We start from the raw sequence: 24,778 nt of genomic DNA, 5'->3' as shown, positions 1-24,778 counted from the left end.
CCATGAGGGCATATTTTTAATGCCTCTTTGAGAGTTCCAGCTCCAGGCAAGCATGGTCTCCTGAGAGGCACGAATGCAGCTTCTCCAGAGGGGCATGAAAAATGACCAGTAGTGAGCCATATTCCTTGGCTTCTCTCTATTTGAAATGGAAAGACAGATATTTCCCACTACTGAAGTCTGGATAGCACCTCTGAAGCTTGTTGATGTCCACCTACTCCTCCCGTGTAGCATCAAGTAACTCCAGCTGCTTCCTTGGCTCGTTCATATTCCAATTTTATCCTGCCCTTTAGTCCTCTAGAAACAAGTAGCTGTCTTTCTGGGGATATCAGCTCATTCCTTTAGTTATTCTTCTAGTTTATTTTCTATCCCTTAACCTGGGGTACCTGTGGTTACTGACCCCAAAACTGGTCCATCGTACATCCTGGGACAGCAGATGTCTCCTGGGATTGTCCCAGGCAAACCAGGACATAAAGTCACCCTGCCCACATGGATCACACCCACCTAACTGACTTGTAAGAATTAAATTAATGCACATTCCCTGTACTGGCCAGCTGCTCCTTCCCCTCTCCCCCCAAATTAAATTAATGTACACCTAGGCACAGTATGTGATATAATTAAGGATTTGACTAAGTGAGCTGCTGTTGTCCACACTCCTCCTTTGGTGTTTCAGCTCTCCGTACTTTACATCATCTGGCTTTCGTTCCTCCTTTTTATCATCTTTCTTCTTTCTTCTCTATTCCTTTACCTCCTGTCCTTGACTTGTTGCTATCTTCATTTCTGCCACTAGACACATGCCCCTGATTGCTTGGCATTAACAGAGGGTTTTACAACTCTGCCTACCCTCTTTCTGCTTGATTCCAGGGCTGGTACCAGTCAGAGCTATTATTCTGGGTACTCTCCTGTTTGGTGGAGCTGTTGCTCCACTTCCTTGACCTTGCTCTTAGGGCCTGGGCACTCCTAGGAGTTAGGAGTAGGGCGGGGTTAGGGCTGAAACGCATTTGCACAGCCACATTCCTATTTTATGCTCTAATAAAAACTTTATCCTCCAAGTGAATACTGCACTTTCCATCCCTCTGTAGTTCACCCTTGGGTTCATATACATGCTCTCATAATATCTTTTTATAGGTGGAAACATACCCAGAAATCTTCAGGCTAGAGGCAGTCACTTTCAAGAGCACAGAAGTCCCTGCCTGGTAGCCTCAGACTGGCCCTTCACTGCCACCTGGCTGCTTGCCCCCAGAAGGGAGAGCAGGAGTGATAGCGACACTGTCACTGCGGGGAGTGGGTGGGAAAGCCAGTGTCTGTGGAGGGGGAGTGGTAGGGTATGAGTCTGGAATCTGAGTGGGGCAGGAAGCCCCAGCTGGAGCCTGGGAGGTGTGTTTGGGGCTTCCTGCCCCGCTTCCTGTCCTCCCTGAAAAACCTTCTGAGCTCCCAGGGGTGCCCCGTGTGACGGGGGTACCACTGGGTGTCAGTTCTAGCCCTCCAGCGTGCCCTAGTTTCCCGGTCTGTGCCAGCGCCTCTTCTCAGTATAGGGAGCGCTGCGGCGACAGCTGCCGGCAGGCGGGGACTTCACACAGAGCTGACAATGTCTGGGGTTGCTGCTTTCGGTTCCTCTGTTCCTCGCTTTCCCGGCGGCGGGTAGTGCGGCGGACAGGGCAGGAGTCCCCAGAAAATCAGGTCTGTCAGTCCTTGGCCAGGAGGCAAAGCACGAGAATACTCAAGCAACTGGCGACCGCCGCGGGGGATGGCTAGTGGGTTTGCGCTCGGCTGGACCCCGAGGGCGGTCAGGTGCAAAGGGGCGGGGGCTCCCGTCTTCAGTCCCGGGGCCGGGGCGGGCCGGCCGGCGGGGTATTTAAATCCCGCCGACAGCCCGCCAGGGACACGCATCCGGCTCTGCGCCCTCCTGCGTCGACTCGGCTTCGGGCGCCGGTCGGGCAAGATGCGGTCTCGCCTGGCTCCGGGAGTCTGGTTCCTCCGCGCCTTCTCCAGGGACAGTTGGTGAGCCGGGCTCGGGGAGGGAGGCGCGACGGCCCGCAGCGGCTCCGGGCCGCCCGGGGGTCCTCGGCAGCGACAACCTGGGAGGTTGGTAACGCACACGCCCTCCCAAATCCGCATCCCCGGCTCTGTGCCGCTGGTGAAGTTAGGCTGCCTGCGAGAGGCTCGTTCGCCATCCTCCCTCCAAACACGCCCACAGCCGGGGTACCTCGAGAGCGCTTCGCTTTCACATCGCTGAGCACCTGGGGACCTGGGCCAGGGAGGGATGGGAAGAAAAGATAGCAACTAGAGTCGTGCAACGTCCCTTCTGTTCTTCAGCCCTTGGGCAACAGAGAGGCCAGAACTCAGTGGTCCTGCCAGCGTGCCTGGAGAGAGGGGTTCCAAGCCCTGAGAGACATACGTGGAAAGGGCATCCCCTCAGAGCAGAGCTGGAGCTGCTCCACAGCGGGGCGGCCACCTCAGCAGTGTGTCCTCCCGACCACGCGTGGCCCCAGCAGGCCGCACGCGGGGCTGTGTGCGGAGGCTGGAGAGGTTTCAGGCACTCCTCGTCAGAGGCTGGAGTTCGGAGCAGTGTGCTTGGTCTGCAAAGTGTTTTTTAATATTATATTAGTTGCCATCATTTACAAATTATAAAATTTAACAAAAATAGCCAAAAACAGAAGATGTGGTGATACCAGACCTAAATTTCCAAATTAAATTAATAGGAGTTGAGGAGTCCCCTTTAGATAGGATGGATGCTTTAAAGATGACCAATGTGTCCTGGTTTTAAAACAGAAAGTTTTTCATCACCAACCCTCTCAGTCCTGGGCAAATCAGGACAGTTGGTCACCCTAGGCACTTTCCAATTGGTGACAGTCCTCATTACTTCCTACCTTCTTCACTCATTTAGATTACTTACCTGGTCCTTTCTGAGTCTCGAACTGTTAAAAGGTATTTTTCAGAAAAAGATTAAAATCATGACTCTCGTAAGGATATAAAAATGAACATGTGTTAAAGATTTAATTTACTCATAATGAAGGAGTCAGAAGCTGTTGTAATTGGTTCAAAAGAGAATCCAGAAAAGGGAAGAGAGAAATAGTATCTAATGGGGACAGAGTTTCAGTTTGGGAAGATAAAAAAAGTTCTGGAGATGGACGGAGGTGATGGTTGCACAACAGTGTGAATGGACTTAATACCATTGAACTGTAACTTAAAAATGATTAAAATGGTAAATTTTATGTTATGTATATTTTACCACAATTAGAAAAAGAAAGAGAGAGAGAATCCAAAGAACATACCCATTTATAGATAAGAAATATTGAGGTCACAATGGTTTTCCCACAGGTTGGGAAGGAAGACTACCGAAACTATCATTTATAGACGTGTTTTGCATGACTTATCAGTTACCTACCATTTCAAAGAAGAATCGTAAAATAACTCAAGGTCAATGAAAGGCTACAATCAGATAAGTGAAAGGCAACAATCAGATAAGCTGGAGAGGTATCCTCTAGATAATACATAGGGTTTCCACTGAAACACTGATTTTTTTTTCCTACAGTCTCCCCTGTTTTGATTAAGAAAAAAAAAAAAAAGTCTCCAAGAAAGATTATTCTTGATCACAAAATAAAGCTGGTATCATAGATCTGATCTGATTACGTAGATACAGCAAGAGTGTTAATTCACCGAATAGGCCTTGTTAAGTTTGCAGGAAGTTTTCATAAGAAATCCTAGATTAGACTTTTAAAAGCCTTTAATTATTTATTGTGCTGAGATTAGGAATCCGAGACAAGAAACTGTCTCCACCAGGTTTTACCTGCTATGCCTATAAATTTGGGCAAATTCCTCTCTTTTCAAGTTCCCCCAAATATCCTTAGGTTTCTGGGCTAACCAGGGAGGGCAGGGAACACAGTAAGCCAGTTTTCTTGGGAGGGTTTTGTTAGTATTGGCTCCATACAGGGAAACTTAGTTCCTTAAAAGGGACTGGTTATATCTAATTAAATGGGCATCCTTGTCAAGTACAACATTCCAGGTAAGGCCTTGGTTGCATAATCAATTTTTCTAATTATGTACTAGTAAAAAAGAGGACAGATTCTTATCAAACCTACGCACACATTTGTATTGCCATGAAAAGCAAGAAGGCTCAATAACAGTCTCTGAATTCTGAGGAGTCAGGTAGGGAGAATAAGATATGTGTAAATGTTTCATTTCAGTTTATAAAAGCAGAGTCTATTAAATTATTATTGGCTACAGATAGACTAAGAAGAAAGAGAAAGGTCTTACTTATATATCCAGGAAAGAGAACACTATAACAACATCAACAGTATTCCAAATATAAATGACAGTCATCTCTCAATAGCTCATTCAGTCCTATATGATTAATTCTGTTCCACTGGATCTGGGGCTAGTAATCTTAAAACCCCTGCTTTAGTCTGCTTCTTGACTACAGAGTTCTGGAACTCCTGACTCAGTCCACTGGCATGTTCTTAAAGTTGTCTAAGTAGTACCACTGGAAGCCTGTATTCAAGAGTAAGTACAGTGCTGTCCTGAGACAGTTCTTGTTTAAAAGATAAAAACCTGGGCCTACAGCTGATTGCTGAACCTTTAGAAAGCATCAGAGAAAAACAAAAACTATATGTAGGTGGCAGAGACTTAAAAAGTGCTGGTTAACTTACAATTTTCAAAAGTGAACAATCTGATGAGAATTCATGACAAGAATAATGCAACCAAAGGAAATTTGCAAAACAAGAAGAAGCCAATCCAAACGAAAAACAATCTAGACCATGTCTAAAAACATAATAAGGCTAATTTCAAAGAAGACGGTGGACATTACATCAATTTATAAAAATGGATGAACGTAATTTTCACAGAGGGAAAAATCTTAAGATATAACGTATAAAAATCCTGACATATAATTTATATAATATTCCAAGAATATACCAAGAATATGAGCTAAAGAGATCCAATAAATCTACAGCAAGTCCTAAACAACTGTATTTTAACAAAACTCCATAGGAAAGTCTAATGTACATTCCCAGTTGAAAACCAATAGTCTGGAAGATGCTAGATTCAAATTAAAAAAGTAAAGTTGCAGCCCAGGTAATGGTTTAAATCATAACTGAAATCATGACTAGTAACACTATACTTTGTCATTAGGCAAATTACCGCCAGATGCTAATAAACAGAATCAGATCATGGACTGAAAAGGCATTGAGAAATGTGTGGAACTTCTCATACATCATATAAGTTATGAAATATCTATATAAATAATAAGATTTTACTTATATAAATTTAACCAAGAGAAGGTTGAGTATCCGTTCTGATTTGACCATTATTCCCATATAATTGATCAATAATAATATATCAAATAAACCTAATTATTTCTAGCCCCTCACAAATATTTGTGATTTTGCTAGGGGCCCTCTTTTTGAAAATAATGTGAGTAAACTAATCGAAACAGAGCTTTTGCAAAATTTTAGCACACATTTGCTTCTTTTCAGACTCATTATTTGTACATACTGTAATAATCCAAGGCAAATCAAATTCCCTTTCCACAAACTTCTACAAATTTATCCACTCAGGTTTTGTCCTGTACTGCCCTCCTTCTTATTCCAGAACAACCAGTCATTTTACTTTAGGATATAACTGCTCTGTTTTTTTCCCCTTATTAAAAACACATCTCATTACTATGTATACAAGGTTGTACCTCTCTGACACTATTGTTCCTAGTAGAGTCTCATTAGTGTATGTTAATTATATACTTTAACCACAGTAATTTTTTCAGAGAAAATGAGGGGCAGAGAGGGTGGGACATTGTAAACAATCTGTCACACACGTGCATTTTGAAGAGCTCAGGAGTGCACATAACACCACGACTTTCTACAGCCACACACATAATCTGCACACTTTTTGAAGTGTGAATTCAACTACTATGTTCTCCAGCATCTCTGAGACTTAGGACAGACCTAGATTGAAATCCTTTCACCACTGTGTAACACTTTGAGTAGTTAATTTTGCTGAGCCTCGGTTTCCTCTTCAGTAGAAGTCAGGTGAGTTCTTGATGATAAATATGGTAATGTATGTCAACATTCTTGACCTCCCTTGGCTGATGGAGGGTACTCAGTAGGAGTTCTTTTCCTTCCTTCCTGATGAGTATAGGTTTGGATTCCTATCAAACACTAAACATAATGTAGTTCTGCTACAGCTACATTACTACACTGAACTTAGAGGCCTGCACAGACAATTAAGACATGGTCCTACCTTCTCGGAACTAAGGATCAAGCTGGAGAGAGGGTGTGTACGCATAAGTCAGCAATTTCAGAAGGCACTGCCCTCTGTCTTGGGTGCCAAAGGGTACGTTTCATATGGACCATGTTGTTCAGAAGACTAGTATAGAGGTCAGCTTTTTTCAAAATTACCTCTTTGAGTGTGTCTAACACGTACAAGTGTTAGCAATTATATGTGCAAATTGCATGCATAGGAAGTATGCAATAAATGGTAGCTCTTAATATTTTTATTAGTGATGATTTTATCATTATAGATACATGTTAAACCAATTCACCTTTCCTGCGTTAAACAAAATATAGGCTGGGGTAGAGGCAAACACAATAAAGACTGTAGTCTGAAATAAATTAGAAATGAACTCTGTCAAATTTACTGCTTTCATATGTCCCCAAGGGGAGCATTTAAGCAGAAGTGAAGAAAACGGAGTAGGAAGCTGGAGGTGGATTGGCCCTGGGCTTTGGACTCCTTATCTATAAAATGGGGATAATAGTAATACCTACTTCATAAGATTGTTGTGAGGCTTAAAAGTACTATGTGTAAAGTACTTAGATCAGTGCTGGGCTCACACTAAGCACTGAGTAAACATTAATTATTAACTGTTATTCTACCTGCTTTTCCTGCTACTTCGTGTCAGTCATTGTTAATTTGTAATTTTTATAGAACTGCAAGGTAAATGTTAGTTTCCCCATCGAACATCTGGGTATAATGAGGCACAGAGAATCTTAAGTCGCAGTGCTTCTTGATTTACAATAGGGTTATGAGCCCAAAAATTCTTAAGTAAAACCATCGTAAGTCAGGGACCATCTGCATTTAAAGCACTTAGTGCAGTGCCTAGCATACTTGCTATTTGCTAGATGCTGATAAATGTCTGTGGAGAGAGGGATTCGTCCCCATTAGAAGGAGAAGGTAGCCTACGACTTGGTGAATCTGGAGGTATTCTGGACAGAGGCCATGGAGCCAGCAAAGGCATGGAAGTGAACACAGAGCCAGTCTACAGGCTGGTAACATGTAGCTCCAGCTGGCAGGGGTGTAGACTGCCAAGGGAGCAGCCCCTGGAGATAAGGCTGGGAGGCAGGTGGCATCAGGTGTGCAGAGGCAGCTACATCCAACCAAAAGTCGGGGACTCTGAGGAGTTCCTATCCAGGAATGTGTTATGGCTCCTCTTTCTTCTGTCAGACCCTCTCTGTCAAGATGGGTGTGGATAGCGTGTTCAAGACATTTCAGAACCACAGAGCGCCCGGAGGCTGCCTAGGTCTGGGCCTGGCTGGTTTGCTGCCTTCTGTGCCAGCGTCTGTGTGGGAAAGTCTGGGGGCAGCAGGCAACATGGGCATCTTTCCAGAGAGATGACTGTGGCTGGTACTATGGGGCTGGGCCCATTTCCTGGGGCCCTGTGAGGGGGAACAGCTCAGGACGTGGAGAAGAGAAGCTTGTGGGAGGAGGCACCAGGGTGACAGCAGCTGGATGAGCAGGAATGGGTGGGGGTGGGGGGTGGATTGGACAGGCAGGTGAAGCCGGAGCTGTAGACTCCCACGCAACTGTTTTCTCCACACCCTGATCTTCCCATGTGAGCTGGAAAGGCCAAGGCTGAACTGGTGGCTGTGGCTACAATGAATGGTTCTGCCCTGTGGAGGTAGCTAAGGGCTTACACTGCCAGATCCTGGCACCCACCCTTAGGAAGTCACAGGAGAAAGACACTCAAATACAACCGAGAACCTGCTGTGCGCCAAGTACTTTCACATCCATTGTCTCTCATCTAATCCTTGTTAACCATCTGTGCAGGAGTTTATCTTATTTAAAAGAAGATCAAACTGAGGCTTAGAGAGGTTAAACAACTTGCCCGAGGTCACAGTAAATGGCAGAACCAGAAATTAAGACTCAGCCTCATTCAGTCTAAGTCTGATGTCCTTTTTCCTCAGGGGCCCCGTTCAGAGCAGAGGCCCTGGATGCTGTCTACATAGCTTTCTCTTATTTCCCTGATTGCTGCCAAAAGGTGCTTGATAGGGGCAGCAGAAAGAGCTGTGTAAAATGAGCTATGATAGGAAGAGGCTGCTCTGAAAAAGAATGAGGATCCTGGAGGAGATCCTGGAGGCTAAGCCATTATCCCTACTTCTGCCCCTGGCAGAGCATGTGACCCTGCCCCCTCGTGATTGCTGACTTTCCCCCAGCTGCTTTCTTCACTTCCTCTTCCACTCTGCAGTTTCTTTCCTCTTTCCTCCTTACAAAGAGTGAACTGGGGTGCACCTCACTGGCTTTGGGAGGGCCCTCTGACTCAGGCCCCGTGGACTGGTCTAAAGGCAGCAAGCGTTTTGGAATAGTCTATATGGTTGGCCGAGGACTTATTTCTTCCAATGAAGCTGTACCAATTGAGCGCTGAGGTCGGAGTTGAGCAGTCCCAAAGTAACAACAGAATTGAAGACAGACACCACGGGTAGAGTCCCCGAAGCCCAGGACTTCCCCTGTCTGATTGTTACTAAGTTGGTGTGTGGGAGAGCAGACGTGGCCTCTGGCTCATGCCTTGTCCCCTGGGTCCTGTGCTCAGGGGGAGTGGGTGAGGCATGGGGCTAGGCCTCCAGAGAATCCTGAAAGGAAGGCCAGCGTCTCGCTCCCGGGCAGGACCGCAGCTCTGCCACTGTCAGCATGTTTCCATCTGTGCATTCTATACAACCTTTCTCCAGAAGAGAGACCGACTGAATACCTGCTGGCCACCTCTTCTAAGCATCACCAACTCAGTCTTCCAGAGTTATTCCAGCTACCCGAATGGAATCTCAAACTGTAGCTTAAAGCCACATCTTTTCATTCTGTCTGAGCATTCTGGGTTCCCCCACTCAGCTTTCTACTCAAAGCAAAACAACCTATTCTATATTTTCTCCTTTCCTAAAAAAGATCATCATCTTAGCCACTAATCTCTTCTGTAAAGTCTTGAGTTCCTTATGGCTGCTAGCCAATGGCTCCCTTCCTTGGGACAGATCTTGGGACCAAGCCCTGATCAACTCGATCTCTCTAAGCAAGCTCCCGAATCTCAGCTAGAGGAAGGTGTCAAGTAGAGGAGAGTCCTTGGGCTGGCTCCCTGCCCCAAGACAGCTTTGTGCCCTCAGTCCTCAGAGGTCCTCCCAGACATGGCCTGTCCCTGTCCTGTCTTATATGCTGAAGGCTTGGCTCGGGACTCTGCCCCTGCAGTTATCTGTTCCTGGCTGGCCTTTTCCTACTAGGACACCACCCAGTGTCAGTATGGGACTTAGCCCTGGCCTGGCTCTTATCGTGCCCTCAATCCTTTTCAGATCTGCCAAGTCCCAGAACAGGCACATCGAAGAACAGGCTACCAGGTCTGCTTTCTCAGGGCAAGTGCCAGGGTCACCTGCAGCCACAGCCAGCCCAGCCTGGGACTGAGGGATGACTAGGTAGCCACCAGGGAAAGGGGCCTGTTTCTACCATCTCCTGAGGTCAGCATCCCTCTGCTGTGCCATCTCTTGCTGCCTTTTTGTTGTTGTAGTGGTGGTGGTAGTAGGTCCTTTGGGGTTTCTTCTTGGCTGGTTTTTGTCTGATGCCGCTTTGGGACATACTGTTCTTGTTCCTGCCCCAGAAGCATTCCTACTGCGAAGGCTTAACAGGACCGATAAAGATATTACGGTGCTCCTTCAAAAGAATAAATTAGACTGTCAGCTAATAGTTAAGACATAGCTCGTCCACCTTTCTATCTGACTTGGTTATTCAGTAACCAGTATCAGGTTGGGGGAGTTGGGACTCTAGGAAGTGCCACCTCTTGCTAACAAAGACTTAGAGGGTCATGGGGCAGCCAGCCCCACCTGGAGCAGTCTGGGGCCTTGCCCCACATGTCCTTTGCTCCTTGGCCTGCTCGCCCAGCCTGGGCCTCCATTCCTCCCCCCACAGCCATCCTGGGGCTGCCCAGGCAGGGCCCACTGTGCACAAGTGTCCCTTGCTCCCCTTCTGGGGCCGCTTGATTCATGAGGGAGGGTTCGTGAAAAGAGAAGTGAAACTGGTGGGTTCTCCACGCTGCAGGAGCACATCAGATCTTTCCTGTGAGTTCCTATAAGTTTTGCAGCCTTGGCCTCAGCCTAGCTTAGCCCTTAACCTGACCAATGTCACCAGTCCCCTTTGAACTATGGCACCTTGGTCTTTTCCTCAGAATACCTGACAAAGTGGAATGGAAAGAGCACCGGACTAAGAGGCGGACCAGCTCCGAGTGTGCTGCGCCCAGCTGGCAAGTGACTTTGAGCTCGTTCCTCCATCCCCTGGAGTCCAGGCAGGAGGTCCCAGAGGGGGCCAGTGCCAGGCCTGGCATCACACAACACATTACCCCCAGGACACTGCTGCTGACTTGGATGTCAGGTTCTCTGTTGGGGGTTGGTGTCAGAGCTGGAGAAGAGGGCAGGGCTGAAATCTGGCAGGTCAGGATGCCAGTGTGGACTTCTACAGATTCTCCAGCCTGCCCTGAGGAGCTCATAGGGGTCACTGGAATCTCTGCTCTGTACCATTGCAGCCTCCCCTTAGGCTCCCAAACCCCCAGGAAAGGTAGGGCACTAGTAGCTTCAGAGGATCTTTGTGTCCATCTAGACCCAGGCAGGTACGGCAGAGAGGAGAGGCCGTGCTGGTATCCACATCTCTTACCTCCCAGGTGAATCCAGGGCCTGGAACCTCCACTACCCGGAGGACTTTGGTGTCAGCCCCCGACCCCATTCGGCTCCCCCAACAGAGCAGCACGGGCTGCCTCAGCCCCTCCAGCTCTTCTTCTCATCTGAAAATCCGAAACAATATTAGTTGTCACTTTTAAGTACACACTGGGTGTCAGGAATGACATAAGACGTTATATACATCATCTCACTAAACTGTCAGTAGTTCTATGAGAAAGGTGATAAACTCGGCTTTTCAGATGAGCAAACAGATTTAAAAAATAAAAGCAGCTTTTGCCTGATTCCTAAGTCTTTGCTGTTTCCTCCTATAGAGCTTAACTCCTTGAAATATACCAACCACTTAGAGTCCCCCATGATGCTACCACATGCCAGGAGTGGCTGGCAGGATGGATAAGGCACAGGGAACTGGCCCTGCCCTTCAAGCTTCCCCCCAAAATGAACAGGCTGGAGCCCTGGGCCTTAACCTGACTTAGCCTGGATGGTGCCCAAAGCAGCCTGACCTAGGAGATCTCGGCCCCCTTCGCCGGCTCCCATCACCCTCAAAAGACAGCCTGAACTCCACGGTGGGGCACCTGAGGCCCTGCGTGTCCTGGCCCCTGCCTCCTTCCCAGTCCCCCTCCTTCTGTGCTGGGCTCAGTCCCACTTTCCAGATATCTCAAAGGAGGCGGAGTTCCCCAAACAGGCAGTGCTATTTCATACCTCTGTGCTTTTTCACACACTGTTCCTGCTCCCTGGCACATCCCCTCACCCCCACCCAGGTCGGCCCTGCCACCTCCTGCTTGTTTTTGAAGATGCAACTAAAGCCTCACCTCCAGCAATCCTTCCCAGACACTGCTTCCATCCCGCTGGGCTTGGTATCCCTCACTTGTGCTTTCTTGCCACAAGGACACCCTCTTTTATAGTACTGTTGCACCAATACTAACTGTCCACTTCCCCGCTGACCTGTGAGCTCCAGGAGGGCAGAGATCCTTCTGAGGACTTCTCTCGCTATTGCTGGCTTCTCAGCACGGTGGCTGGCACGTAGTGGGCACCTGGTGGGCGGGGACAACAGTCTTGCTTCTGCCAAAGGGAGTCAGGACATTAGAAATGGGCATGAGTGTTTCTGCCCTTCTGGCACAGCTCCTTCCAGCCAGGGTTGGGAGGGACAAGACTCCAGATGAAAGAGGCATGGAGCAGATAAGGAAGTACACCTGGGACCGCAGGCAGGAGAAAGACGGGGAAGGGTGGGCAGGTCCTGCACTTGGGCTTGAAGCAACGTGTGGGTGGGGAGTGGGGTGGGAGGGAAGAGTGGCTGGCAGCCGGGTATCTCTGTGAGCCCCTCCTTGGCTCTGGTAAGCTCCTGAGAGGGCTCAGCAGTTCTGCTGAGGTGAAACCTGGCTTCCCAGTCAATATCAGGCTCCGTAGCTGGCATCAGCCTCACTGTCATGGAAGAACAGTCATAGTCAGGGGCCCTAGTGGGGCTTCGGGTCTCTGAGGATCTTTCAGACTCACAGAGGATCTGATTCGTCACCATAGCTGATGGCCACACATCCTGGCAAGGGCCCTGGCATATCCATGTGGTCAGCCAAGGCTGGCTCAGCTGAGCTCCTGACGTTGTTAAAGACGGTACCACCAGGGACCTAGGGACTAGGGTGAGAGAAATCCTGTGCTCACTTACCTTGTGAGATAGAAGGAGTTGATGCTCTCAGCTACGTTGCAGCTGATGAAGAGACCAGAGGCAAAAAGGCTTAGGAACTTGTGTGAGGTGACCCAGAAATTAGTGAGAGGCGTTACTCAAAGCTTTCTGCTTTTGCCCTGAACTACAGCCCTACAGATAACACCAGCCCAGCGCTTTTGCCCTGAACTACAGCCCTACAGATAACACCAACCCAGCACTTTTTCCCTGAACTACAACCCTACAGATAACACCAGCCCTGCAGGGCACTGGGTTGGTGTTATCTGTAGGGCTGTAGTTTTTTGTCTATTGCTCTTTGCAGAAGGCCAGCTGAGCATGCTCTCCAAATTCAGAGAATTTTCCTCAGATTCCAGAAGTACCCGCACTAGAGTCCTGAGCTATACGGCAATTGGTGGAACCCGGAAAACACAGCTGCTACCAACCTTGCCCATGTCAGTCACCATATAGGACTCAGTCCCTAGAGGACTTCTGTGATCCACCCATGAGCCTTCAGGAAGTGGTGCCAAAGAGGCTGGGTCACAGAGCAGTGCAGAATGCAGAGTACATAGTTAGGACTTCATTCTTGACGGAACGGAAAGGCACTGACATTTTTTAAGGAAAGTAATAGGGAGGCATGTGTAACTCTGTTCTCTTAAGAAGATTAACTGTGGAGCAATGGAGAGCGTGGAGACAGAGACCCAGGCAAGAAGCTCAAGTCCAGGGGTGGAGTGAGAGGGGGCCTGGTAGCCCAATCCAAATTCAGGCTTTGCTGAAATACCCCCTTTATTTCACAAGTAGTACCCTGCATTGCATCATGACACGTCTTTGGGAAGAGAGTTTGGGGTTCGGAAGCAGATTTCCAGAGGGCGGCAGGAGCTGGGGATGGGAAGGGCTTTGGGGCCCCTCCTACCTTTTCCCTCATGCCTGGCCCTTTCTCCTGGCCTGGGGGTTCATTCTGTAGTCTGTTTTCTGTGTACTTCCTGTGCCGGCAGCTGACCCGGCTCAGCTGACGCCTGCTGGGGAAGCCGACAGTGACTCAGGAGGGCACTGAAGGCCCTTCCCCAGGCCCTCAGAAGAGGGGAAGGGGCTGCATGCAGTGGAAACTTTGAGTGGTGCATGACTCGACTATTCTTTCCATCCCAGAGCAGTGCATGAGACGGGACCTGGGGGGGTGGGAGCAGCACATGTGATATGTGAGCCACAGCTGGAAAGAATGAGCTTTCTGTCCTGCAGAATGGACCAGTCTGGGACTAGAAAGAGAACCTGGTTCTGTCACCAGCCGTCTCACTGTTGGTTCCCTTCCAACTATGGTCTGGGCTGAAGCAGACGCTGTCTGCTGTGTCCTAAGCTTAAAAGGAGTATTGACCTCACTTTAAAGACAGACCGTTCTCCCTCTTCAGCCTCTTCTCACCCCGCCCCGTTCTTTCTGACACTTTAAAAGCGATTCTAGGGCTGGCCCGTGGCTCACTCGGGAGAGTGCGGTGTTGATAATACCAAGGCCACGGGTTCAGATCCCGTATAGGGATGGCCGGTTAGCTCACTGGGTGAGCATGGTGCTGACAACACCAAGTCAAGGGTTAAGATCCCCTTACCGATCATCTTTAAAAAAAAAAAAGGGGGGGGAAATAAATAAATAAATAAAAGCGATTCTAACTCCTTGGCCCATCTCTGTCACACACAAACATGCGCAGAGGCACCCTTGCCTTAGTGAGGCCAGAGAACAGCAAAGGGGATGAAGGTGGCCAGAGCAGGAGAGGTGCTTTCCCAAAAGTTACTGGTGCTGAGCCTCAGGAATTGGGACCAGGGCAATGGGTCCCTTTGAGCCCCCTGGCCTCTGGGCATTTGCTCCTAGCCTCCCCTTGGCCTCTGCCCTGAGGAGCTTGTGTCTGGAAGGGGAGCCTGAAGGTGAAGAGTTGGTGCCAAGGCCCTGGGGCTGCCAGAGTGGGCATGGGTGGGAAAGTGGCGAGAACTTCCAGCTGGAGCCGGACATCCTGCTCACCCAGATGCGCATCTTCTCCGGCAGGTTCCGAGGCTCCGTTCTGCTGATGACCTTCTTCATTTATACCTGCTATCACATGTCCAGGAAGCCCATCAGTGTCGTCAAGGTGAGGCTGGGCTGGCCATAACGAAGAATGCAGATGCTGCCCCAGCAGAAACATTTGAGAAGAATGGTCTGGACCTCAGTCCACAGCCACCCCTAGTCCCTTACCATGGTCACCAACACTGCTCCTTCACTCTGGCAGACTGCCACTTTTAGTAGCTCTTTCTTCCAGGAGGGTTTCCCTAGGCTCTCCTTTTGAGTTTATTCACCAAGACAGCAGTGTCGGGAGTGTGGGTGAAATAAGAGGGCAGGGACCCTGGCTGTCTGGTTCTGCTCAGGGTCTGACGTGGCCGCTTTTCCTGGCAGTCAGCTCCTGCTGACTGGAGGAGGTGCCAGCAGGAAGGAACGTGGAATCCGGTGGGGAGCAGCAGTGCTGGGAAGGTTGGAGTGGGAGGTTGCTTGCTCCCCTTTGGGCTGAGTGAGCTGACCTCTGACCTGTGCATCCTATTGCCTCTCCAGAACCGTCTGCACCAGAACTGCTCAGAGATCATCAGACCCACCAATGACACCCATAGTCTCAATGACACCACATGGTGCAGCTGGAGTCCATTTGGTAAGAGCAGGGCAGATTGCTCTTCTCCACTCCCCATTCCCTCGTCCTCAAGAGGGGTTGTCCAGAGCCAGAAAGGGCTTCCTGCAGGTGCAGCCCAGCAGCCAGCTCTCTGTCTCTCCCATCTGCTTTCAGACAAGGACAACTACAGTGAGTTACTGGGGGGTGTGGACGATGCCTTCCTCGTGGCCTATGCCATCGGCATGTTTATCAGGTAATGATAGAGGCAGAGCCTGTGACCATCCAGAGGAGGGCGCTTCTGAGCTGCTGCCTCTGCTTAGCTAACCTGGGGAAAGCTGATGGCCCCCCAGGTGGGAATTATAACAAGACTTCTGCATGCACACTAAGCCCACGACCTTCCTCCTTTCCTTACCACGCTTGCCCAGACTGCCCCTTTGCCTGGTAGATTCCCAGTGTTAGTAGCTCTTTTTCCTGGAAAACTCAGTGTTGGTGGGTGCAGATGGAATATGGTTTGTCCTGGACTGGGATCTTTCCAGGATGACCCTGGATACAGAGATGGCCAGGAAACCCGATCCTGTGCTGCGTCTAAACCAGCACAGTCAGTTTGGTTTTTACATAGCAAGTGTGGTGCTCAAAGCTGGGTAAGGCAAGGTACTGCCTTCAGAGAGCTCACAGCCTAGCAGGGGTGACCAATATCTTAGCAGCTAATGACAAAACTGTGAGGTGGCTCTATGATAGGGGTGGCCACCAGGTGCTCTGGGAGTTCAGACACAGTCACTTAGTCCATGCTGGGATTGGAGAAGAGGAAGAGGGTCGGGGGAGGCTTCTGGGATGAGACGGTACTTAGACTGATAAAGAGGTCTTGGGCCGGGCAGTGGAGAAAGGGATCCAGGCAGAAGCAATAGCACGAGCAGAGTGAGGCATATGGAACAGCGCGATCCCTGGCAGGAGCTGTTAGCAGGTTTGCCAGTGTGTGCATTCAGAGGGAGGAGCAAGGGACAGGGCTGGAGGATGAAGTCACTTGCAGAGGGCCCCAGGGCCAGGCTGTGGGCATAGGCGAGTCACTCAAGGGTTTTCCCTACAGTATCATGTTCAGATTTACATTTCAGATAGATCACTCTGAGAGAGATGCTGAGGTAGATTTGAGGGAGTGAGGACTGGTCCTGCTAAGAGACAGATGTGACAACAGCCCAAGAGGAGAAGAGCTTGAGTTACTACAGTGGTGACAAAGGTGGAAAAGGGTCGAAGTATGGAAGAGGTGGAATGGGTGGGTCTCGGAGATGGAATGTGGGGGCTGGGGGACAGAAGACTGAGGTAGTTCCCTGGTCTGCCTTGAGTGGCCAGGTGCATGGTGGTGCCATTCACTCAGCTGAGGGGCAGGACGAGGGGCTGGTAGCTGGGTGGCAGGAGGGGGAAGAGGAATTCAGCTTTAGAGTACTAAGTTTCAAATGCTTTGGAGCATCCAAGAGAAGATGTCCAGAAGACACCTGGTTATGACCCAGAAGCTCTGGGGGACAGATCAGGACTGAAGGTACGCAGTTGGGACTGTGTAGCATGTAGGTGGTAGTTAAAATCATAACAGTGGTGCGAGAGGCTGCTCCGAGAGGAAGAGAGTCAGGGGGACAGCTGGCTGAGGGGCAGAAGGATGGACAGCAGCGTCTGATAACGCCCGGAGTTGGGTGAGCGGGGACTGAGCTGGCCCTGAGCTGGCCCTGACACGCGGCGGCACGGACAGAGGTCACACTGGTCAAGTGGCTTCGGCGCTGCGGTGGGGAAGGGAAGGAGGTGGGAGACAGCTGAGGCATGGACACGCTGGAGATTCCCCACAAGTGCCACTCTCTCCTCCCCAGCGGCATCTTTGGGGAGCGGCTGCCCCTCCGGTATTACCTTTCGGCTGGAATGCTGCTCAGTGGCCTTTTCACTTCCCTCTTTGGCCTGGCGTATTTCTGGAACATCCACATGCTCTGGTACTTCGTGCTCATCCAGGTGCGAGTCCCCGTGCTGCACTTGGGCCTTTGCGTGCGTGGGAGCGGGGCACGGGTGCAGCGTGGGGTGTGCGGGGCCCTCGGCCGTGATGGTGACCCTCGGCCTTGACGGTGAGCCTCCCCGACCTGAGAGGGTCAGAATAGGGAGCGCGGCCTGGGCCTGTCCCCACCCCCGGGGCTCTCTCCCCGCAGATCTGCAACGGACTCGTCCAGACCACAGGCTGGCCGTCCGTGGTGACCTGCGTCGGCAACTGGTTCGGGAAGGGCAAGTGAGTGTGACAGGCGGGAGGGACGGGAGGGCTCCGATGCAGTCTCAGGGGGCAGGATTAGAGAGCGGCCTCCACGCTGCTGCTGCCGACGTCCACATGCTGAGATAAACGTGTGGCGAAGGAGCCAGCTGGTTTTCTCACTGCCAGGCTCTCATGCAGACCTCATCCTCTCATACCAGATGAGCTTCCATTCTGAGTGAAGACAAAAAGAAGCCTATAAAACTGTTGTTTGTTTGTTTTCTCGAACTGGCTCTAGCACAAAGAAGGTTGCTTTTGAGCAGGGTCTCTCACCCTTGGCGCTATTGACCTCCTGGGCTGTTAAATACTTGTGGTGGGGACTGCCCCCCACATTGTAGGATGTTAGCAGCAATCCCAGTGTCTAGTTACTGGATGCTAGTAGCACACCCCCGGTTGTTACAATCCACAGACCATGGCTTTAGAGCAAGAGAGCGGGGCAGACAGGGAGAGAGGGGGCAGGGACCCACGCCCTCAGTGTGGCGACAGCTCCCGCCTGTGCTTGCTCGGGAGCTGGGCATGGGGCATAGGACCCCAGGCCTTGCTGTCTCCTGCTTATCACTAGCCAAGGCCTCCCCCTCCTCCCTGACTTGTGTCTTTGGGGCTTTGAAAGCCTCGGTCGGTCGTCAGCTCCTCATGGAGGCCACAGGCAGCCAGCCTTCCGAGCCCGGCCGGGACACTCGGAGTACGCATCTCCTTTGACTTTTTCTACCCTTCTCCCCTTTCCTTCCCCACCTCCCACCTTCCCCTCCAGGCGGGGGCTCATCATGGGCGTCTGGAATTCCCACACATCTGTGGGCAACATCCTGGGCTCCTTGATCGCAGGCGTCTGGGTGAACGGGCACTGGGGCCTGTCCTTTATTGTGCCCGGGGCCATCACTGCTGCGATGGGCATCATCACCTTCCTCTTCCTCATCGAATGTGAGTGGACCCTTCCGTCCCCACAGACTCCATATGTGAGCCTCCCAGTTCTTTCTTTCTGGGAAAAAGCAGCTGGATGTACTAGATAGATCACTGGCCATGGACTTGGAGGACCAGCTGTGTGACTTTGGACAAATAACCTCTCAGAGCCTCAGTTTTCTCATTTGCAAAATAATAATATCCACTTCATAGGATTTCTGCAGGTTTAAATGAGATGGTGTAGTTAAAATACCTGGCCTCACAGCAGGTGCTCGGTTAGTCTGAGAGGCGTGCACGGCAGAGGTGGAGAGAAGGGACTTCTCACAGTGAACAGTCTCTTACACTGGCGCAGACAGCTGTGGCCTTCCCCATGCTCTGACAGCCTTGTGAGTTAGCAAGGCCAGGCATTATAGCCACTTTGTGGGTAAGAGAACTAAAGTCCAAGAGGCAGTAGTGACACAGCTGGTTGTCAGGAGAGCCAGTCCCCAAACCTGGTCTACTTTGATCCGGCTCCTGCTGTCTCATGCTGGGACACACACTGGCCACCCTGGGAGTTGGGGTGGGGCTGGACCCCTGGAGCAGCTTAGACCCAGGACAAGGTGAGGGCCTGGTCTGTCAGGAAGCTTCTTAGAAAGTTTCTTTTTTCAGACCCAGAAGATGTGGACTGCAGCCCTCCCCAGCACAATGTGAGTGTGAGCGCTCCCAGCCCCACACCTGCCTCCCACTCCACCCAGAGGGGCTGGGGAGTTGGAGGGGAGGCCTGTGGCCCACAGCTACTTCTTCACAGACCTAAAAACATTGGGCCCTTGGGTTGGCTCTCCCACAGTTCCATGAGCCTGGCAGGAGGTTGGTCCAACCCAGGAGAGAGACATGTACCTCTTCCTGCCTGGGAGTCCCGTGTCTCTCCTCTGGGCCATCCCTCCAGCTGGAAGGAGGTGGTGCATGGATATGCCCACAGCAAGGGCTCCTCTCTTCTGCTCAGAATGGGCCAGATGATGACCAGGACAACTCTGAGGACACTGGGATTGGTTCCTACTCTAACAGGGAAAACAGCCTTGAGACTGCACCCAAATGTTCCAAGGAGCCATGCGCCGAGCCCACTGCCATCAGCTTCCTTGGGGCGCTCAAGATCCCAGTGAGAAGTTTATGGAATGGAGGGAGGAGAGGGGCTCTCTAGATTTTTCTGTTGGATATGAGGAGATGCAGTGTTTGGGGTGATCTATGGTTTCCAGGATTTCTTTACAGGAGATGTAGGGTGGGTGGCCTGCTTGGGGAAGTGGTATGGGAGCTTCGTCTTGAAACAACAGTGAACAGCAGGCACGTTGCTTTTATTGGAACTGGATGTGTACTTGCGGTTGCTTTGTGTGGAGGTGGTGGAAAGTACTGGAGAGGTGCTAAGCCACCCCTTGGGGCCGCTACTGGACCAAGCCTCCCTTGGGCCCCTTTCCATGTGCCTCTGTTATGCTCCCCAGGGTGTGATCGAGTTCTCCTTGTGTCTGCTCTTCGCCAAGCTGGTCAGTTACACCTTCCTCTACTGGCTGCCCCTCTACATCGCCAATGTGGGTGAGTACAAGGAGTGAAGAGGCGAAAGGGAATGGCTCCGAGGAGGCCAAGGCCATCTCTGGTGGGACAGGAGGCCCATCGAGGTGATGCATGTGATTCCAGCACACAGGCAGGATTTCTGCTGAACCTCTCCTAGGGTAAAAGGAGATTTATTTAGTTATTTATTGAAATGGAAGCTAAACCCTGTACACTACCCCAGACCCTGACTCCAGCCACCTTCTCTCCCTTGGAACCGAGTCAGGGATCAGGGACTCATCTCTGCTCTGCAATCCTCCCCACCTTCTTCTCCAGCCTTTAGAGGGGAGAACCCCCTCCAGGCTGCTTGGCTCTGAGGTGGTGGGGTTGGGAGGTGCTAGAGAAGGTCTGCCTTTTGAATACCTCCCCCAGCCTGAGCAAGACGGCCTTGCGGGCTCCCCCCCTCCTTGTAGCCTGGAGGTGAACTTGGTGCTCTTCTCCCAAGGGGACTTCACGGACTCGATGCCTTTGTGCCTGGGTCTGCAGGGCTGCACTGGGGCTCCTGCCCCATCTCATGTACCTACTTTCTCCAGCCCCTCTCCCTGCCCCACCCAAGGATGTACAGATGAGGGGAGGTCACGTTCATGGTGGTAAAAGTATGTTTCCTGTCCACCTTGTCTCGGTTTCTACTTTTCCATAGGTGGGGTTCTCAACCAAGGAGCAGCCCGCTTTACCCTCCTCTGCCCCGGGAGCCTCAAAACCCACCAGGGTGAAGGGTCTCTCACCCAGCACCGCTCCCCTCCCCCCAGCCCTGGCCACACACGGTGCCTGCTCTGAACTGGAGATGGAATCAGTCATGGCCGCATCTCCAGCTGGTGCTTGCTCCGCAGCTCTAGCCAGGAGCCTCTCTCTGTGATAGTGGCAGAGTGCTAGGGTGGTTTCCAGGACACTGTGATTGTTTTATGGTATTGGTGCTGACTTCAAGTGTTAGTCAGCCTGGAGGGTGGGGCTAAAGTTCACGCTTCTGGATGTTCCTTTTTCTAAATCCAGAGCCAAGGCCTGTGACCCGAGGTCCCCATTCTTCTCTGTTTATCAGCAGAGGCCTGAGGAGGGTGGGAGTAGCTCCTGGTGGGGGCAGCTGCTGGGGCAGGATGGAGCAGAAGGTGGCTGGCTGGGCTGAGGGCTGAGCTCAGTGAGAGCATGTTTGCTCCCGGGAAAGATGGCCCACAGCACCAGATCCCAGGGCCTGCAGGAGAGGGGCTGTTCTGAAAGGTCAAGGTCATTCTGCAGAGGAGGTGAGCCAGGGGCCAGACGGGGTGTCTGTCCCAAACTACAGTGGATTCACTATGTGACCCTGGCCAATCACTGCCCGTGGCCCTCAGCTCCTTCCTCTGGAGAGGCGGCAGCAGGACTGGGTCAGTGCCCTGCAGGGGTTCTTCTGGCAGTGGCCCTCCAGTATGTTTGTCCTGAGCCCCCAGGTCTGACCACGTATTTGTGTTTTCCACAGCTCACTTTACTTCCAAGGAGGCTGGAGACCTGTCTACGCTCTTTGATGTTGGTGGCATCATAGGTGAGGCCCTGCCCTGCTCTGCCAGTAGGGTGCCTTTCCCTCTGGTTTGTTCCCAATTCTGCTCCTGCCCACCTGGGTGGGCCTAAGAAGATGGCCCTCGTGTTTGGTCTTCTTGCAGCGATGGGGCCAGAGGAGGGCTGCAGAGGGAGAAGCTCTGCTGGTTCTTGATGCCAGCCCCAGGCCAGCGCTGGACAGGGTGACGGGGCAGCTCTGGGTGCCAGGCGAGGGGTGGCGTGGGCCCATGGGGGTGGCAATGTGTGAGTGAGTGTGTGTTCCAGGCGGCATCACGGCAGGGCTCATCTCTGACTACACCAATGGCAGGGCCACCACTTGCTGTATCATGCTGATCCTGGCTGCCCCCATGGTATGTATGACCTCAAGGGTAAAGCACATGCCTGTGAGGGCTCTGAGCTGCGCGCCCGTCTGTGCATTTACACACGTCTGCCTCTTTGGACACGTGTATGTGCACCCTGTGCACATGCAGGGGGAGAAGGGAGGGTCACCAGGGGAGCAGGGGCCTTGGAAAGAGATCCAGACTGAGAATTTTGGAAAGGGATTAGTGACTACTTGGCCGTGGTGGAGAAGGGGGAGACCAGTTGCTAAATTTCTTGACCAAGGAAAGAGGTTGCAATGGATAGGAGAGAACTTTTTTTTTTTGGCCATGTTTTAGATCTTCCATCCCTGGGACATTTAAAGACCTGAGAGGTCTGGTGTAAGAGGGAAGAAGGAATAAGATGACCTCTGGGGTTCCAGGGCTGGAGAGGACTGTTCCAGACTTTAGGGCTCCAGTCTAGCGTGGGGAAGCCTGGGTGTGACTCTGCCTCTCCCTGTCCTCTCTCAGATGTTCCTGTATGACTACATTGGCCAGAACGGGATTATCAGCTCCACAGGTGAGGAGGCCACAGGAAAGGCACTGCTCCAGGGGCCCCATGAGGCTGGTGTGGGGGCATGGGTGGTGGGACCAGGAGGGCCTGAGGCCTGGGGGTACCCGCCGCCTACTGTGGGGCTGGGGCTGCGGGGGCTCCTCACATCTGCCCAACTGTCTCTGCTGCCATCTCAGTGATGCTGATCATCTGTGGGGCGCTGGTCAATGGCCCTTACGCACTCATCACCACCGCTGTCTCCGCTGACCTGGTAAGTGGGGCTGCCTCCTGAGAGGCTGCTCTGGGGGCTTGATAAGGGCCTCTGTCTCCAGGTCCATTTCCTCACCTCCTGTCCTGCAGAACCCACCATAAGCCCCTCTTTCCTTTCAATCCCCAGCCCCAGCCACCACCTTCCCCCGAATCCGCCCCTCTCCAGGTCCTGCACAGTGCTGCTGCTCTGCTGAGCCTCCCGCTCTGCTGTCTCCCCAGGGTACTCACAAAAGCCTGAAGGGCAATGCCAAGGCCCTGTCCACCGTCTCAGCCATCATCGATGGCACCGGTTCCGTAGGTCGGTGACTCTAGCTTTTCACTCCTGGTAGCTGAGACCTGAGCCTTGCTGTGGGTGGACCCCTTGGGATGCTGCCCCCGGGTGGGCAGGGAAGCGCTGGATCCCCTCCCATGAGGCTGTGCTCCTGCAGGTGCAGCTCTGGGGCCTCTGCTGGCTGGGCTCATTTCCCCCACAGGCTGGAACAACGTCTTCTACATGCTCATCACTGCTGATATCCTGGCCTGCTTGGTAGGAGTCCTTGGGGTACACAGATGGGTATTGGTGGGATGCTCTGTCCTGCCAGGCTGGAACCCTGGAGGTCCAAGGTGTGGCCATTGGGGGTCTGCGACAGTGAGAATAGCTGCTCTTTTCTCAGAACCACTTCACCTCTCATGGGGGACCCTCTGCCACATGAAACCATGTGCCTACCCCTTTCTCCACTGCCAGTCCACTGGGCACCTGACACTGGGTCCCATGTGCTCCATGCTAATGGTTCCCTCCCTTCCTTCCATGCCTTGGACTCCCCACAGCTCCTCTGCCGGTTGGTGTACAAAGAGATCCTGGCCTGGAAGGCGTCCTTGAACAGAGACACAGGGTGAGTCCTCCACAGAGCTGAAGCCCCACCTCTCCCAACCTCACTTCTGATGGGAATCAACCCAATGCTCAGTTTCTCTAAACCCAGCCTGAGGCTGGTCCACCTGGACCTCAGGACTGCTGAGCCTGACCTTGGATGTGCTGTATGAACCTGCTCCCCAGCCCCCCTACCCCTGCTAACCTGTCCTCTGTTGTCCCATGTGTCTCCATAGCTCTAATCTGGCCCTAACCCACCCGTGATTGTTTTTTCCTCAACTTCCATGACTTTTGTGAGTATTTTCTTCAGTGTGACTAATGTGCCATTAGAACAGTGCTGCATGCAAGTCCTCCTTCCTCCAGTGTCACTTTTTTTCCAACTTTCTCTTTTTTCTTGGGGTTCAGTTCCAAACCCTCTCAAATCAGCAGAGCATGCTGTTTGGGGAATGTTTCCCAAGGAGTCTGAGGTGCCAGAGGTTGGCAGCCTTTTTCCCTGAGGGAGACTGTTAGAGCTTTGGACATACCCTCCTGGGACAGCGGAGGCAGAGATGGGGAAATGGTTTTCCCTCTGAACTCAGACTGAGCTGCAAATGCTCCAGAAGTTCAGAAACCAAGGTCATCTGGCCTCTCTGCCTAGGGTATGCGGAAGAAAGCAACTACCAATCAAAGCCTCTGAAACAAAATTCGAATCAAGTGTGGGTGGCTAGCCTGGTGTGCTCTCTGCCTGCTGTCCAGTGGTGGTGGGGGTGGTGGTGGCACAAATGGGTTAGTGACTGGGCAAAGGCTGAGGCTGGTGCTGGTGCTGATCATCGGGCAACCCTCTTCCACGGCCTTTCTGGCTCTCCCTCTGAGTGTTAGCCTCTTGCTAATGAGGAGCTGGCTGGAGCTGCGGACCTGGGCTGAATGGTAAATGTGAAGAAGAACACCCTTTCCCTTAAGGAAGGCATCATCCAGGGAGAAAACTGAGAGCAGGAAGAAGCGCTGACAGCAGGAGGACTTCACAGAGGAGGGGCAGGGGACTGGACAGCAGGGCTCAGCTGCCTCCTGCCTGTGCTCCTGTGCGCCAGGCCCGAGGGGAGACTGGGAGGGGAAAGAACGAATACTTAGTGAGCATCTACTCTGTGCCTGGAATTGAGTCCAGCTTTAGATACCCGGGCTTACCTCTCAGCAATTTTTGGAGGTAGATATTCTCACCTAGACATGAGGGGACAGAGGCTCAAAACTCATGGAATATGCCTAAGGCCTTCAGCCTGTCCTGGCAGAGCCTCACATTGAACCTGGGTCTGTGGCGCTGGTTTGCTTTTCTCCGTACTGCTGCCACCCAGGCTGGTCCTTCTTTGTGGAAGGCCTGTGTGTGGGGAGTACAGCGAT

General features: G+C 51.7%; 1 protein-coding gene across 1 annotated transcript; it reads left to right on the top strand.

Annotated features, from left to right (window-relative positions):
- The first annotated feature begins 1,939 nt into the window (after positions 1–1,939).
- On the top strand, positions 1,940–23,671 carry SLC37A2 (solute carrier family 37 member 2). The gene is made up of 18 exons (XM_063094489.1): positions 1,940–1,998; positions 14,582–14,663; positions 15,119–15,212; positions 15,345–15,423; positions 17,021–17,156; positions 17,348–17,424; positions 18,194–18,360; positions 18,988–19,025; positions 19,322–19,474; positions 19,812–19,902; positions 21,365–21,427; positions 21,706–21,791; positions 22,269–22,317; positions 22,488–22,561; positions 22,780–22,858; positions 22,989–23,086; positions 23,368–23,432; positions 23,644–23,671. Exons 1-18 carry the CDS (start codon positions 1,940–1,942, stop codon positions 23,669–23,671), a joined length of 1,518 nt encoding a protein of 505 aa, XP_062950559.1.
- The last annotated feature ends 1,107 nt before the right edge of the window (positions 23,672–24,778 follow it).

Source organism: Cynocephalus volans, chromosome 4 (assembly GCF_027409185.1).
Source record: "Cynocephalus volans isolate mCynVol1 chromosome 4, mCynVol1.pri, whole genome shotgun sequence".
NCBI classification, from domain to species: domain Eukaryota; kingdom Metazoa; phylum Chordata; class Mammalia; order Dermoptera; family Cynocephalidae; genus Cynocephalus; species Cynocephalus volans.
Note: the sequence above shows the minus strand (reverse complement) of the source record. Positions and strands in the feature narration are given on the sequence as shown.

What these genes read in the sequence shown, in the direction of transcription:
- SLC37A2 (XM_063094489.1), top strand. Translation starts at nt 1,940, where the DNA reads ATGCGGTCTCGCCTGGCTCCGGGAGTCTGGTTCCTCCGCGCCTTCTCC. An exon ending in AGCCCATCAGTGTCGTCAAG is followed by an intron (nt 14,664 to 15,118) that starts GTGAGGCTGGGC and finishes TTGCCTCTCCAG; the next exon opens with AACCGTCTGCACCAGAACTG. An exon ending in GTGCAGCTGGAGTCCATTTG is followed by an intron (nt 15,213 to 15,344) that starts GTAAGAGCAGGG and finishes ATCTGCTTTCAG; the next exon opens with ACAAGGACAACTACAGTGAG.